Source organism: Nomascus leucogenys, chromosome 22a (assembly GCF_006542625.1).
Source record: "Nomascus leucogenys isolate Asia chromosome 22a, Asia_NLE_v1, whole genome shotgun sequence".
Taxonomy (NCBI): domain Eukaryota; kingdom Metazoa; phylum Chordata; class Mammalia; order Primates; family Hylobatidae; genus Nomascus; species Nomascus leucogenys.
This window is the reverse complement of record NC_044402.1, coordinates 15,758,152-15,774,188: the sequence shown is the minus strand read 5'-3', so window position 1 is coordinate 15,774,188 and position 16,037 is coordinate 15,758,152. Positions and strand designations below refer to the sequence as shown.

The following is a 16,037-nucleotide window of genomic DNA, read 5'->3' as shown; positions in this document are numbered from 1 at the left end:
GTCATCCACAAAGTCAGGCTCTAAAGAGTTTTCTGAATAGCTGAAGTTTATATGTTTTAAAAATGAAATAGAACTTGGGTGAGCCTAACTGAAAAAATGTTTATGGTGGGTTTATGTTAATCTCTGCCACATTCGCTTATAAAAGAGTCTCCGAAGACACCTCAGAGCTTAGTGGTCTCCACTCCTGAGCACCTTAATATGCAGCTTGGCACCCCTTGCAAGGTCAGTGTCCAGTCTCCTTCCTCCTGCTGCAGCTTGATTTTTTTTCTTTTTCTTGAGATGAGATTTTAACTGTCATCCAGGCTGGAGTGTGGTGGTGCAATCTCCGCTTGCTGCAACCTCCACCTCCCAGGCTCAAGCGATCCTCCCACCTCAGCCTTCCAAGTAGCTAGGACTGTAGGTTCACATCACCATGCCTGGCTAATGTTTTGTAGAAATGTGGTTTTGCCATCTTTCCCAGGCTGGTCCTGGGTTCAAGTGGTCTGCCCGCCTCGGCCTCCCAAAATGCTGGGATTACAGGAGTGAGCCATGCCTGGCTTGTACTGTGATTTTTTTAGCCACAACTCTTTGAACATATAAAACATCATTCTGAATGTACCATTTATCTCTAGATACAAATAACAGTCTATTGCCCTCAGATCTGTTTTCTTCACACTGAAAGTAGAAATTAGCACTACCTGGCAAAAAAACTGAAAAAGGAAATATGAAGCTTAAGATACTACTGCATAAGATAATATTAACTTTCTTCTTAAATGCTAGTTTTATATACAACAAAACCAGAAATCCTGGCTACTCCAGGATTGTGAAAAGAAAAGGGGCTTTAGAAAGAAAAAAATAAAATCTAAGGAAAGATAATTATTTTAATAGCTGCCCTCAGGAAAATGCAGATGAGGGTGAAGCTATCCCAAATTAGCAATTAGATAAATCTTGAGGATTAGAGAACAGCAGATTTTAAATTCTCTTTTCAAAAATGCAGCAACTCTGCTAGAAAATGAATGAATGTGATTGCAGCTATATATTTTTTTGACCGGTGCTCTTGCAGCTGTGGAAGTTTGACCCACACTGAGATGCCTCCCTGAGTCAGCCCTTTCTGTGTCCTTGTCTCTGCAGCGCGAATCTGTCCAAGGCTGCCTGGGGAGCATTGGAGAAGAATGGCACCCAGCTGATGATCCGCTCCTACGAGCTCGGGGTCCTTTTCCTCCCTTCAGCATTTGTAAGTTTACACTTCCAACTGCGCGGTGGGTCACATGTGAGATAAATTAGGCTTTGTGTTCTCTTCCTTTAGTCACAACAGCTTGCCTAAGGTTGGCAGGAAACAGTCGGGATTCTTACCCAGAACCTGCACTCTTAACCAGTGGTCTGTACCTCTGAGCTTACTGACAACTTACCAGTCTGGGTGCAGCGGGATACCTGCTCTCAAGGCATGTACTTGATTAGGAATTGACTGTGTGCTTCTAGCGAGATTAATAACATTTAAAATAAATATTGTGAACTACAATGTGAAGATTTATCTCAAGGTGGTAGATGACAAGTCACCAAAGGATGGCCCAATCAAGCACAAGATGTTTTAGGTAGGGGTGACTGGAGGATGAAGTTGGGAAGCAGGAGAGCTTGGCAGAGTATTTGAAAGATGCTTAGCTTAGGATGTAGGCTGTATAGAGAGAGGTGGGAATGGTATCAGTGTTGGAAAGGAATTGGTAGTAGCACAAACTGGGAAGCAGAGATTGGTTCATATCATTGGCTAGAGTTTGGCCGGGCGGGGCCAGGGGGTGGCACAAAGGACATGTGCTTCTGGCCCAGTAAGCCCCCTGGAAAAGCACCACGTCGAAGTGGTCTCTCGAGATGTCCAGCACAGCCAGCTTGTCTCCCAGCTCTGGAGCCACTTGAGGTTTCTGTGTCCAAACACCAGAAGGAGTGACTTGCATGTAGGGACTGGGGTGTACAAGCCATCTGCTTCTCTAAATGCTAGAGTCACGCTTGACCCAGAGAGACATTTCCACCATAAGAGGCACATGGACTGAGATCTCCCATGTCACCTGCTCATACTCACTGTGGGCACACCCACACGATGAGATGGCTAATGCTTTTTCCTTCCTTCCTCCCTTCCTCCCTCTCTTCCTTCCTCCCTCCCTTCCTCCCTCCCTTCCTTCCTCCCTTCCTTCCTTCCTGTCACTGTGGGCACACACTCAGAATCGCCCACACGATGAGATGGCTAATGCTTTTTCCTTCCTTCCTTCCTCCCTCCCCCCCTTCCTTCCTCCCTTCCTTTCCCCCCACCCACTGGCTGTAGTTGAATTTATGACAAACACCCATGACGAAGCTCCACTGTGGATGACTCTGACTGGACCAGAAGATTTAGCTGAGGTGTTGGTGTGTGCTTGTCCTGAGACTTCAATCTGGACTAATCCAGTCTTTTTTTTTTTTTTTTTTTTAGACAGAGTCTCGCTCTGTCACTCAGGCTAGGGTGCAGTGGCATGATCTCGGCTCACTGCAACTTCCACCTCCAGGGTTCAAGCGATTTTCCTGCATCAGCCTCCCCAGTAGCTGGGACTCCAGGTGCCTGCCACCATGCCCAGCTAATTTTTTTATTTTTAGTAGACACGGGGTTTCACCATGTTGGCCAGGTCTCCAACTCCTGGCCTCAAGCGATCCGCCTGCCTCAGCCCCCCAAAGTGCTGGGATTACAGGTGTGAGCCACCACTTAATCCAGTCTTAAGGCATGCTGGAGAGCACCCACCTTCCCAGCCCACCCCAGCATTGCTCACTGTTTCTCACACCGTGCTCAGGTAAACGGCTCTCTTCTGCCTTTCTCTCTCCTCTTCTCACCAATCTATCCATTCTTTCTCTTTCCGTCTCAGTTTCACTACAAAACTATGTAACTAACCTCTTTTAGTTATAAGATTTCAGCTTTATCACACAGCTTGTGGGGAACGATGAAGTCACATCACTAGGAGGTGTGATTGTAGTGACTGTGGCTTTTATAATAACTGAGGCTGGAGTTCTCGCCCAATAATAAGTAATGGAATAAATTCCACATCACTCCTGTTTGGCTTCTGTTGTCAGCATTTACAAAAGTCTGGTCCTTTGTAACTGTTCGGATCATGAAAATGCTGATAGGAAGAAATGTATTGCCCTTCCAAGTCCTCTAGACCCTTCTGAGCTACTCATTTTTTACCCCAGATATTCTTTCTCTGACTATCCATTAATGAAGGCTAATAGAGAAAAAGAAATAATTATTTGGAATGCCTAAACCGACTTTATACGGGGGCTCTTCTATATTCTGGAATAAGAAAGAGCCCCATTATAGCACATTCTAGGTAAAATAGAGATTGCATTATTTATAAAGATCATCAGACAAGAATATAAAACAGATTCCACCCCTTCTAGACTATGCCAACTGATTCAAGAGCTAGGCCCCAGTTAGGGTGACGATGTAATTAACAGTCTAAGATTGTAACATTTTCCAAGAGTTTGTTAGCACATCTCAAAAAACAGAGCCTGGAACAGTGCTTTCCAGCAGGCTTCCATCATGACCCTGGTGAGGCCCCACTCACTATACCTATCTTGTCATCAGCCATTGTCCCTTTGGTTGGGCTGTCTGTGTCCTTCAGTGAATCACAAATGACTTGGGCAGAGTGCTCTAATCAGGCATTGTGGATGGTACACAGAATGGTTTTACCTTTCCCCTCCCAGGGAGCTAGCTCATAGGCTAGTTGGGCAGGGTGGTCATAGAGTCAGATGGCCACCTGATACACCTAAGCAATGAGACAGAGACATCCTTCCTGGGTGAGAGCTGGGTGCTGAGACCTGAGGGAGGTGCCTACCTGAGTGAGCAAAGCCAGAGGACTTTGTTGTGCGTTACAGAAACCAATTTGTGCCCACAGAAGCCCACAGATGGAAGGAGTTTACTGAAAAGATGCTGGGGGGATGTCATGGGATCAGAGGAGTTGCTGAGTAGCTGAGACTTGGGAGCAATGGGGCCAGGCCCTCTTAGGGGACTCAGCAGTGGCCCTTGTCCCTGGGTTACTGCAGCTAGCATGGCTCTGCAGCCCAGGTGCTGGCCATTCCGCATCCCAGTGACACCTCAGGCCTAGATCTGCCTTCCATGACTCAGGACTCTCCCAGCTCCATTCCTGGAGAATGAGCCTGTTTCCAGAGAAGGGAGGATGGATGTGAGCGAGGAAGTCACCCTGAGGGGTAGATACTACCAAGGGGTTTCACCCATAAGTGAATTGACGGGTGTCTTGTCAGTCTGTAAAAAGGGTTGTTGGGTTATTTTGATATAGGAGACTTTAAGTGCTTATATTACAACATCTATGTTGTCTACTGATATGTGAAGCTTCTGGAAAAAAAGTAGACCTTTGCTTGGCCTTCACAAAATTAACATTGATGGTTTTGACCTTGAGGATGACCCAGAGATTTGTGCCATGAGGTAGTTTGTCATTTCGCTGAGTTTATATGTGCACAGGAGTGAGATGCTTAGCTTGTGAAGGAGAGGCTGTCCAACGGAACAGCCTGACTGTTCCCTCCTCAAAGCATACCCCAGGCTCCTACCTGAACGTTCCAGTGGCCTGGGACTACCCCCCTCCATGCTCACTTCAGTCCCACACACACCCTATGCCTGCTGTCTTCCAGGCCTCTGCGGAGAGAATAAAGGATGAGGTGGAGGCTTCGTTCTCTGGAAACGCATGGATAAGTTGAGGAAACAGACACTGGTGATTACAATATGTGACAAGAACTAGGGTGTGGGGCACTCAAAATACAGGGGCTCTGAGAAGAGGGACCATGTAGTCTGCCTGGGGGGCTTGGGAAAGGCTTTGTTAAGGAGGTGGCATTCGATCTCAGTCGAGAAAGGAGTATGAGCTTAACCTGCTGTCAGGGAAGAGGAGGCTTCCAGACAGAGGTAATAGTGCAGGCTGTGTTTGGGAAAGAGCAAACAGTTCTGTGTGCTTGGAATGGGGATGGGGTGTGGGTATGAGAGGCTTGGAATTCCAATCTGAAGGAGACTGGAGAACAGAACACACCACTGGCCTTGGTTCCACATGGATAGTAGAAAGGCATCAGTTTTTTAAGCAGGGCTTGTGGTCTTAGGCCAGTTTTCAGAGAATTTGAATCTTATAAAATATAATTCTGAAATTAGGATTATGATTTATACTATTTAAAAGGTACTTGAGGATATAGCACATTGCGTGTATTATCAAAATCATCATCTTAGCCATGTAAACCACACTATTTAACAAACCTGATTATTAATGAGTCACTGTTACTATTCACCTCTCTCTCTTGGCATGTCTTTTCTTTTTTTTTCTTTGAGACAGGCTCTTGCTCTGCCGCCCAGGCTGGAGTACAGTGGTGCCATCATAGCTCACTGCAGTCTCCACCAGGCTCAAGCAGTCCTCCCACTTCAGCCTCCTGAGTAGCAGGGACTACAAGTGTGTGCCACTACGCCCGGCTGACTTGTTAATTTTTCTGTAGAGATGCGGTCTTGCCATGTTGCCCAGACGGGTCTTGAACTGCTGGGCTCAAGTGATCCTTCTCAGCCTCCCAAAAGATCTTGTCATTTCTCACTCCTTAGTGCTTCTTGATAATCTGTTCCCTCTGAGCACCCCCACAACATCACATGCTGGGCGAATCAGCTGTTACTGCCGTGGCCCCCACTTCACCTCCCTGGGCCACATCTATGCAATTCCTCAGTTCACTGTGGGAATGGGCCTTGTAGACCACAGATCTGGTTTTGTTACCTGCTGGAGACCTGTAAGGTAGAATCCAGACTCCTTAGCAGGGCTTCTTTTCCCCTTCGTGCACCAACTCCTAACCTCTCGTTCCTGGTACTTACTGTTTCTGCTGTGCAGAACTCATGGCTCTCACTACGAGCCAGGTCCACCCTGCTAGCCAGCCATAATCTGTACTGAGAATGACACCTTTATGCCCCACCTCTGCCTGTTGCACCTGTCTCCACTCCAGGCACCCCTCCTCTGCATCCACAGAACCTGGGGCTCAGCACATATCCCACCTTGCATTGTGACCATTGAGTCGTGTCTCCTGGACCAGAGTGAGCTGAATGGGTCAGGTGGGAGGCTTTTCCTAAGTGTCTGTTAGTTGAAGTTGTTCCCTTTAAGTTGATCCATACCGAACAATGTGAGAAGTGTGTGAAACAGTATGGAGACTGTGATTTTGGTCCATTGGGTATTGTGTGCAGTAGGTGCTTAAATATGTTCACAAATTGTGTTGTAAAGCAATTTGCTGTATGGAATAGCTCATCTGTAGCTGTCTTGAAATTAAAATACACATACGCTTAGGAGTCCACTGCAGTACTTACAAATGCCAATCCCTATAAATTAACTTAATAAATATCTTAAAAGATTTCTGTATCATAATCCTAAAATGTTTACTGACAAGAATGCAGTTTATCATAAAATGAGGCCAGGAGTTAATATCTTTTTTTAGGTTTCCCTGTTCAGTACCAGCAAGACATGCCTTTTAGTGTTTTTGGCTTCATGTTTGCCAAATAGACTTACTTAATACAGAATTTTTTAGACATCCTTCAGACTGGACATCATCCAGAATTTACTTCCTTGAGATCAGCCCTCCTTCATATCTCTTGGGTAGAACTCTGTGTCCGCACCACCCACATGTCTGAGGTATCAGCAGCCAGAGTTGCCACTTTTGTCCTTCACCAGTAGGCCGTGTCACTTGCTGTGTTCTGGGAGGCTCATTTGGAGCCATTGTTGCAGAGAGTCAAGCTTAGTGCCCAGAATGGCACAGTGTCGCACACTGCAGAGGCCTCACCTAGAAAAGGAATCCTGCAGTTCTCTACTTCCCCACAGCCATGATTAGGACCTGTCACTCTGGAATCAAGTTGCCATGTGATGTGACACTACTGTGAACTAAAAATACAGCAGGTAGAGAACCAGCACTTCCCATTCATGATAAAGATGCCATTTGAAACCTGGGATTGATCTGGAGGCTGATAAGTCCCTGGTACCACGTGTTCCTATTTTTTTCTTGTTCTTTTAAGTGAATAAATCTGGAAATACATCTTTTGAGAGCAACCTAACTTGTACAGTATGTTGTCAATAGCTTCCCCTTTGACTAAGAACACTTTCAAGAGCTTTGGAGAGTCATGTCAAGGTACATTTGACTTTGTATACACAGTACTTAGTGATGCTTGGTATATAGTAGTCGCCTAATAAACTTTGTTAATTTAAATCAAAGACTTTATTCTTTTCAGGTCTAAAATCAATTTGTCAATTATGTAATGTTTTCTGGGTTGTCCCTTTAAGTGTATTTAACTTTTAAATTAGACTACGGTTCAGGAAGTCTCAGTACAGGAAAGCTGTGATTATTTCAAAGATCAGTAGCTGTATTCCAAACCTGAAGGCCTCTGTGTATATTTCAGGGAGGTACAAGTACTTCTCTCTTTGGACCTCATTCCTTTGGTGTTTATTGAGCACATACTCTGTCAGGCACTGAGTAGGCCCTGGACTTGAGCCTGCCTAGCGCACTGTGGCTAGAATTCCTCCTGCCTCTGGGAATAATATTGCACATAAGCATCTGAGAAGCCTGGATCAGGGTCCAATAGTGCTTCCTTCTGGATGAAGGTAGCCCAGCTGTCCCTGTGCTGGTCTCAGCCTCTTCTGAGCCCCAGGGTCACTTGGTCCTGTGCTAGTGGGTTCCAAAAAGTCAAGTCTCTACTTTCTCTTTTCTCTGTTCTGTTTAAACTTTTTCATTGTAAACGTGTGTACCACAAGTACATGCACTCTTGTTGTGGCTCTGGCTGGAAGAACTAATACAGTTTACAAGAGCCACCACCTTAACCCTCTCTTTGTCTTCCCTCCTGACACCAATGCTGCCTACCTGCCTTGGGCCCAGCCCATCTATTGTGGGCCCCCAGGGTTTCCCAGGAGGCCACAGCTGGGCAACAATTTGACATGGCATATCTTGGTACCCGCTGATGTTCTCGCATCCAGCTAATAAAGCCACAGCCCTTGCATTCTACTCCTTCCCCTCACCTGTCCACATCCTATACCATCTGCCCTGGCAAGAATTTCCTTTTTTTTTTTATTTATTTAAGTTCTAGGGTACATGTACACAACGTGCAGGTTTGTTACATATGTATACATGTGCCATGTTGGTGTGCTGCACCCATTAACTCGTCATTTACATTAGGTATATCTCCTAACCCTATCCCTCCCCCTCTTCCGACCCTATGACAGGCCCCCCGGTGTGTGGTGTTCCCCATCCTGTGTCCAAGTGTTCTCATTGTTCAATTCCCACCTATGAGTGAGAACATGTGGTGTTTGGTTTTCTGTCCTTGCGATAGTTTGCTGAGAATGATGGTTTCCAGCTTCATCCATGTCCCTACAAAGGACATGAACTCATCCTTTTTTATGGCTGCATAGTATTCCATGGTGTATATGTGCCACATTTTCTTCATCCAGTCTATCATTGATGGACATTTGGGTTGCTTCCAAGTCTTTGCTATTGTGAATAGTGCTGCAGTAAACATACGTGTGCATGTGTCTTTATAGCAGCATGATTTACAATCCTTTGGGTATATACCCAGTAATGGGTTGGCTGGGTCAAATGGTATTTCTAGTTCTAGATCCTTGAGGAATCGCCACACTGTCTTCCACAATGGTTGAACTAGTTTATAGTCCCACCAACAGTGTAAAAGTGTTCCTATTTCCCCACATCCTCTCCAGCACCTGTTGTTTCCTGACTTTTTAATGATCGCCATTCTAACTGGTGTGAGATGGTATCTCATTGTGGTTTTGATTTCCATTTCTCTGATGGCCAGTGATGATGAGCATTCCTGGCAAGAATTTCTCTGCCTGTTCCTATTGGTTGTCACCTCTCTCCCCTGGATGAACTGACCCTTCCCTCCCTGTTTTCCCCATCTCGGGCTACTGCTGGGTTTCTACCCACATGTCAGGGTCTGTGTTCCTCTGCCCTTAAACCCTCAGCAGCAATCTTTGGCCCACGAGATGATGTCTGGACTCCTTTGTGTGACATCAACGTCCACTGTGAGCTGGCACAGCATGTCCCCCAGGCTCCAGCCACCCACAAGTATTTGTTAGCATATTAATGCACGTAGGCTGTAGGAGCAATGGCCCCTTTTTACTAGTAGTGTGATCCTGGGCTCTACTGCTCTTTGTCTCAGAGACTCTGAAGTAACTTGGTAAGAGAATATGGGAAAACACATTGGACAGATCCCTTAGGGACCTCAGATCTCTAGGAGCCAAAATGAGAGAAAGAGAATGAACTTTGAAGCGAGACAGACAGGAGCTGGGATCCTGCTTACAAGCTGTGTTAGACTTGGCCTCCTTATTCTACTTCCGTAGGCCCCTTTTTCTCGTTGTACAATGGAAACAATGTAACTCATAGGATCTCATGTGAGATCAAGAGTTATAACCCATAAAGTGTTTACAACAGTGCCTGGTACTTAGCAAGTGCTCAGTAAAGGTTGCAGTTGACATTAGCAGTAGCAGCAACAGCATATAAGCCACACAGTTCAACAGAAGATTGAAAGCAGGGGCTGATACTCCGTGGGTTTTCAGTCAAATCAGAATCTTGATGTCACTTCTATGATGATGTTGCACTCTTTCCTTTCCTTCTGAACTGCATTCCCCCAGTCCCACACAAACAGCCCTTTGCTTATCAAAAACCCATCCTTCAAAATCCTGTTAGGTTTACATTTCTCCACAAAGTTTTTCCTAAGCCCCTAGCTGGAAGCACTTCCAGTTGTTGATCCTATACTGCCTTGCAGGAAAGATGCCACCACCTTCCTGTAATTTACTTCCTTGCCAGTTAGTTGGTCTTTGACTAAGTGTGCCCCTTCTGGGAAGTTCAGCTGCTATCACTGTTTTATCCAGGAAAGCCTGATGCCTTGTATAGGGTTTTACCACTTGAGGTTGCTACTTGGATAGCTGCAAATAAAAACATAAATTACATCTCTAACTGAAACTGAAGCATGCCTCCTGTTCCCTATGATTGAGCTAAGCTGCTAAACATAAATCATCACAGCGATAATCAGCTCTTTCACTCCCAAAGCTGAAGAGAGGAAAAGCCAGCAATTTCTCATGTGTGATATATGTCCACCCTCTCACCTGGTGTTTTATAAACATATTGTCTTAACTGTCTTCTAAGTATCTGTGCCTGGGAGGGTGCCTTCCTCTGTTTTGTAAAATGCCAAGTGATAGCACTGTGATATATAAATAATGATAATTAGAAGACAGCCTCAAATTATTTGACATTCAGAATGAAGGGGAAAGTAGTACTTTTTTTCGTAATAACCTAGAATTTGGATCAGAAATGGCATTCAAAATAAAAGCATATTGGTTTCTGTCAGACAGGAATAGTTCAAACCTTCTCATATCTGAGGTCAGATATCACAAAGTGGAATCATGGGTCAAGCACACAGCCTCAGATCTGGGCCCAGGCTGTAAAGAACCATAACCTGTGGCCATGATACATTTGAAAATATCAGGACTAATAGGAGCTGAAGAAGAGAGAAGTCATTTTTTACCTGAAACTCCATAAAAGTATAATAATCATTAACTTGGAATCACTTCCCAACCGCTAGCCTCTTTATTTTTTAAAATGTCCAAATACCAGGGTTTCTAGAATTTGGCTCATCTTGACCCTGCCTGCCTTAAATTTTCAAGGAATTCTTCCTTTGTCATAGTTCCTGGTGGCGAATGTGAGACCATTTGTTTGCTTGGTGGAAGGAATGTAGGACCAAGAATCAGAAAGACGGTATGATTTCCAGCCCTGCCAATTTTTTTTTTTTTTTTTTTTTGAGACAGAGTCTCGCTTTGTCACCCAGGCTGGAGTGCAGTGGTGCCATCCCGGCTCACTGCAACCTCCGCCTTCCGGGTTCAAGTGATTCTTCTACCTCAGCCTCCTAAGTAGCTGGGATTACAGATGCGCACCACCACACCCAGCTAATTTTTTGTATTTTTAGTAGAGACGGGGTTTCTCCGTGTTGGCCAGGCTGGTCTCGAACTCCTGACCTCAGGTGATCTGCCTGCCTTGGCCTCGCAAAGTGCTGGCATTACAGGCATGAGCCACCGCACCCGGCCTTTTTTTTTTTTTTTTTTGAGACAATGTTTCGTCACTGTCACCTAAGCTGGAGTGCAGTGGCTCGATCTCAGCTCAGTGCAACCTCTGCCTCCTGGATTCCAGCGATTCTCCTGTCCCAGCCTCCCAAGTAGCTGGGATTACAGGCATACTCCACCATGCCTGACTAATTTTTGTATTTTTAGTAGAGACAGGGTTTCACCATGTTGGTCAGGCTGGTCTCGAACTCCTGACCTCAGGTGATCTGCCCGCCTCGGCCTCCCAAAGTGCTGGGATTACAGGTGTGAGCCACTGTGCCTGGCCTTGCCACTTTTAATAGCTGTGTGGCCTTGGGCAACTATTTAACCTCCAAATATGTTTCCTCCTCTGTAAAATAGGAGTGATTACATCACAGAGAATTGCCCTGAAAATACTTACAATTATACTCATTTGTTTCCTGGAATATGTACCATGGGCCAGTCATGGTTAAATAACTTACATATCCTCACAGTAGCCCTATGAATTAGGTGCTCATATCATCTTCATTTCATAACGAGGAAACCAAGGCCCAGACTTGCTTAGAGCCACACAGCAAGTAAGCAGTCTGCAAAAGCAAGAGATAATTAGGGGCTTCCTCAGATCCAGAGTGTCAAAGGTGACATGTGAGCAGGGAAACCTGGGGGCAGGTGCTGCCGAGCTGGCCTGCCTGCCCTCCATGTCTTCCCTGTCCCCCCTCCTCTGTGTCTTCCCTGTCACCCTCCTCTGTGTCAGTGCCCTCGCCCTCCCGGGATGTGCCTGCTCTGTGCTTTGCCGACCCTGCCTTTGATTATGCTGTTCTCACGCTTGGTATTCTTCCCTATCATCTCTCTATTTATTAAAATTACACCAATTTTTCAAGCCCTAGCTAAAATATCCTCTACAAAGCCTTTCCTTATCCTTCTTGGATAAGGAAAATGACTAGAGGAAGGGCACTTCTTCCTATTTTGTCTAGAGTTCGTGCCTGGCATCTGCCACCTCCTGCCTTTCACTGTATTACTGATCACCATCTTCATCAGTGCTGTAACCCATACCTTTCTGTAGGTCTTGACATGCACAAAACACTTTCACACAGGTTGTGCCATTTGCTCTTATGCAGAAACTTATAAAGTAAGCAAGAAAGGAACTTTAGTCCCATTTCTACAGATCAGTAATTTTTTTTTTTTTTTTTTTTGAGACGGAGTCTCGCTCTGCCACCCAGGCTGGAGTGCAGTGGCACGATCTTGGCTCACTGCAAGCTTCTCCTCCCAGGTTCATGCCATTCTTCTGCCTCAGCCTCCTGAGTAGCTGGGACTACAGGCGCCCACCACCATGCCCGGCTAATTTTTTGTATTTTAGTAGAGACAGGGTTTCACCGTGTTAGCCAGGATGGTCTCGATCTCCTGATCTCGTGATCCGCCCGCCTCGGCCTCCCAAAGTGCTGGGATTACAGGCGTGAGCCACCGCGCCTGGCCAGATCAGTATTTCTTGAACACCTACTATGCACCAGGACTTGTGCTAGGTGCTAAAGTTAGAAATGGTAATGTCTCCAGAAGCTTGATTATCCCATTTTTACTCTTTTTTTTTTTTTTTTTTTGAGATGGAGTTTCATTCTGTCACCCAGCCTGCAGTGCAGTGGCGCAATTTTGGCTCACTGCAACCTCTGCCTTCTGAGTTCAAGCTATTCTCCTGCCTCAGCCTCCCAAGTAACTGAGATTACAGGCACACACCACCACTCCCAGTTAATTTTTTTTTTTGTATTTGTTTATTAGAGATATGGTTTCACCATGTTGTCCAGGCTGGTCTTGAACTCCTGACCTCAAGTGATCTGCCTCCCTCGGCCTCCGAAAGTGCTGGGATTACAGGCATGAACCACCACACTCAGCCTATCCCACTTTTACAAACACAGAAATTGAAACCTAGGCGCAGTGGCTCACACCTGTAACCCCAGCACTTTGAGAGCCTGGGGTGGGTGGATCACTTGAGGCCAGGAGTTGAAGACCAGCCTGAACAACATGGTGAATCCCTGTCTCTACTAAAAATACAAAAATCTGCCAGGCATGGTGGCACACGCCTGTAATCCCAGCTGCTCGGGAGGCTGAGGCATGAGAACTGCTTGAACCCGGGTGGCAGAGGCTGCAGTGAGCCGAGATCACACCACTGCACTCCAGCCTGGGTGACAGAGTGAGACTGTCTCCCCAAAAAAAAAAGAAACCTAATAAAAGTGGCCAACTATCCCACTCAACATCTGAACATCTGTTTTAGTCCCTGGGACTTGCCAGGCTCTTTGCCACCTCTGGGCCTTTGCAGATGCTGTTCCCTCCAACTGCAACATAATTCTTTCCACTCCCACCTGACCAAACTCTACTCATCTTTCAGAGTTTAATAAAGGTGTTGCTTTTTTTAGAGAGGCTTCCACTGATCACCCGCTCCTGCCAAGTCTAAAATAGGCCTGCTATTCTCTTATGGCACTCCTTTGCTTTTCTTTGCAGCACTTAGCACAAATAGTAATTTTTATTTTACTTTTATAGATGTATTTGATGTCCCTCCAACAGACTGTATACTCCATGAGGACAAGGATATTGATGTTTATGTTAACTCTTGTACACTCAGTGCCTGGCACCATGCCTGACCCAGAAGAGGGACTCAAGAAATAAAGTGTCGAATGAACGAATGTGCAGACATCAGTCATTTACTCAGCTTAGTAAATGCCTGAGGAAAGGCTAGAACCCAGATTTTCTGAAGCCCAGTCAACGCGGACCTTGCCGTGTTCTCTGACACCACCCATGACCAGCCTCCGCTTGCTAAGTTGCACGGTTACAGGGACTAAGAACCTCAGTCTTTGTTCTTTTTATGGGTTCCTAAGACATCAGCACTGTTGGGTATGTGCGTATTGAGGATTTGAAGGGTGGATATGTGTGTGGATGGGTGGACAGAAGGAATGAGACAGACGGACAAGCAGAATGCCAGGATGATCCACACAGGGGCAGGAGATGGTCAATGTATGGAAGCATGAGGGGGCACATCGGTCATGTGGTAAGCACCTGCACTGCGGCAGGCCCTGTGTTGGAAGGAAGTGGCAGTGTGAACATCAGCCTAGATATAGAACCTCCACTTCCACCCTGATTAAGATCTAAAATTAATACCCTATTCTAGAGTTCTTGGAATAAACCTTCCATTTTGATAGGTCTTAAAGAATTTTCATTTTTATACTTCTGTCACATTATATTGGAACACTTTCATTATACATGAAAGCAGCTTTTATTTCTTCTTACTCCAGGCAGCCTGTTACTATAGCAATGTTGGAAGTATTTTGAGGTATTTTTATACAGTGAGTTCTACAAACTCCCTGCAAACTGTACATAATGTTTGGTTGAAGTGGGCTATCATATCCAAAATTGTCTCTCTTGTTTCTTTGTATCCTTTGTTAAACTTTTGCAAACTTTGCTATAACTTAATTCCTGAAAATTAAAGCTCTTATGTTTAGAAAAGAAAATAATTTGGGGCGGGGGAGTTGTAAGTATATTTGCCTGTGAACATTGAAAATAGCTCTGAAATAATTTGAATTTTATTTAGGTACCATAAAGATATTATTGCTTCTTGGGACCTTCTGGTTTTTTTTTTTTTTAAACCCAGAAAATGGGGTGCAATCATAGATTTCCTCTGTGTGTCTGCAGGGTCTAGACAGTTTCAAAGTGAAACAGAAGTTCTTCGCTGGCAGCCAGGAGCCAATGGCCACCTTTCCTGTGCCATATGATTTGCCTCCAGAACTGTATGGAAGTAAAGGTGAGACACAGATAAAGGAAAACCACGGGTGGATATGCATAAGAAAAACAGAGCCCAGGAGAAGCCTTTGGTCTCAGTGGGATCCTGGCTCATGGAACCCTCTGGAAGCTCAAGTTTGCAAAGGGCCCTTTGCCAGCCTGTCTGGGGCCTTGTAGCCACTGGTTAGTCTTGGAATCCCTTTGCACTCCTATAATTACTATACAGATCCTTCCTGACTTACAGTGGGGCTACATGCTGATAAACTCCTCATAAATTGAAAATATTATAAGTCAAAAATGCACTTAATGCACCAAACCTACTGAGCATCATAGCTTAGTTTAGCCTACCCTAAGCATGATCAGACCAATTAAATTAGTCTACACTTGGGCAAAATAATACAAAGACTGTTTTATAATAAATTGTTGACTATCTCATGGAATTTATTGAAGACTGTACTAAAGTACTGTTTCTACTGAATGCATATCACTTTCACACCATCATAAAGGTCAAAAGGTCATTAAGTCTAACTATTAGAAATTAAAACCAAGAAATGTAACAATAATAAGTCTATTGTAACTACATTTATGCCAGGCATGGTGGCCCACACCTGTAATCCCAGCACCTTTGGAGGCCGAGGCAGGAATATTGCTTGAGGCCAGGAGCCCGAGGCCACCATGCCCAACATAGCGAGACCCAGTATGTAAAAAAAATTTGTTTTAAATAGCCGGGTGTGGTGGATCATGCCTGTAGTCCCAGCTACTTGGATGGCTGAGGTAGAAGAATCACTTGAGCCCAGGAGTTTGAGGCTACATCGAGCTATGATTGAGCCACTGCACTCCAGCCTGAGTGACATAGCAAGACCCCAACTCTAAGGAAAAAAAAAAAGTTCTTATGACAATTTCCAAAAAGAAGAAAATAGCAAGGAAAGTGGTGTTTTGTGTTTTTGCAAGCCTCTTTATGTGCATCTTAAAAGGTAACACCTAAATTCTCATTGCTGTGCTCTCATGGAGGCTGTTGTGATATCACATCACATAGCCTCTGTATACCTGTGTAAAAATGAAAGTGAAAACAACAAATGATGGCTGAATACTACAATGAAAATAATGTTGACTTCACAGACCCCCCCAACCACCACGCTCACAAACCCTCAAAAGGGAGGTCCCCAGGGGCCACACCTTGAAAACTGCATGCATTGA

General features: G+C 45.1%; 1 protein-coding gene across 3 annotated transcripts in view; it reads left to right on the top strand.

Annotated features, from left to right (window-relative positions):
* TDP1 (tyrosyl-DNA phosphodiesterase 1) overlaps positions 1-16,037 on the top strand; it is an 83,600-nt gene that overhangs the window by 56,869 nt on the left and 10,694 nt on the right. For 2 of the 3 annotated variants that reach the window (XM_030802812.1, XM_030802811.1), the window contains 2 exons: positions 1,111-1,213; positions 14,754-15,256. In XM_030802812.1, the coding sequence (XP_030658672.1) occupies positions 1,111-1,213; positions 14,754-15,017 (367 nt within the window). In that variant the 3' untranslated portion in view covers positions 15,018-15,256. Of the gene's footprint in view, positions 1-1,110; positions 1,214-14,753; positions 15,257-16,037 lie in introns of those variants that run through there. The other variant, XM_003260868.3, reaches the window with a different exon arrangement.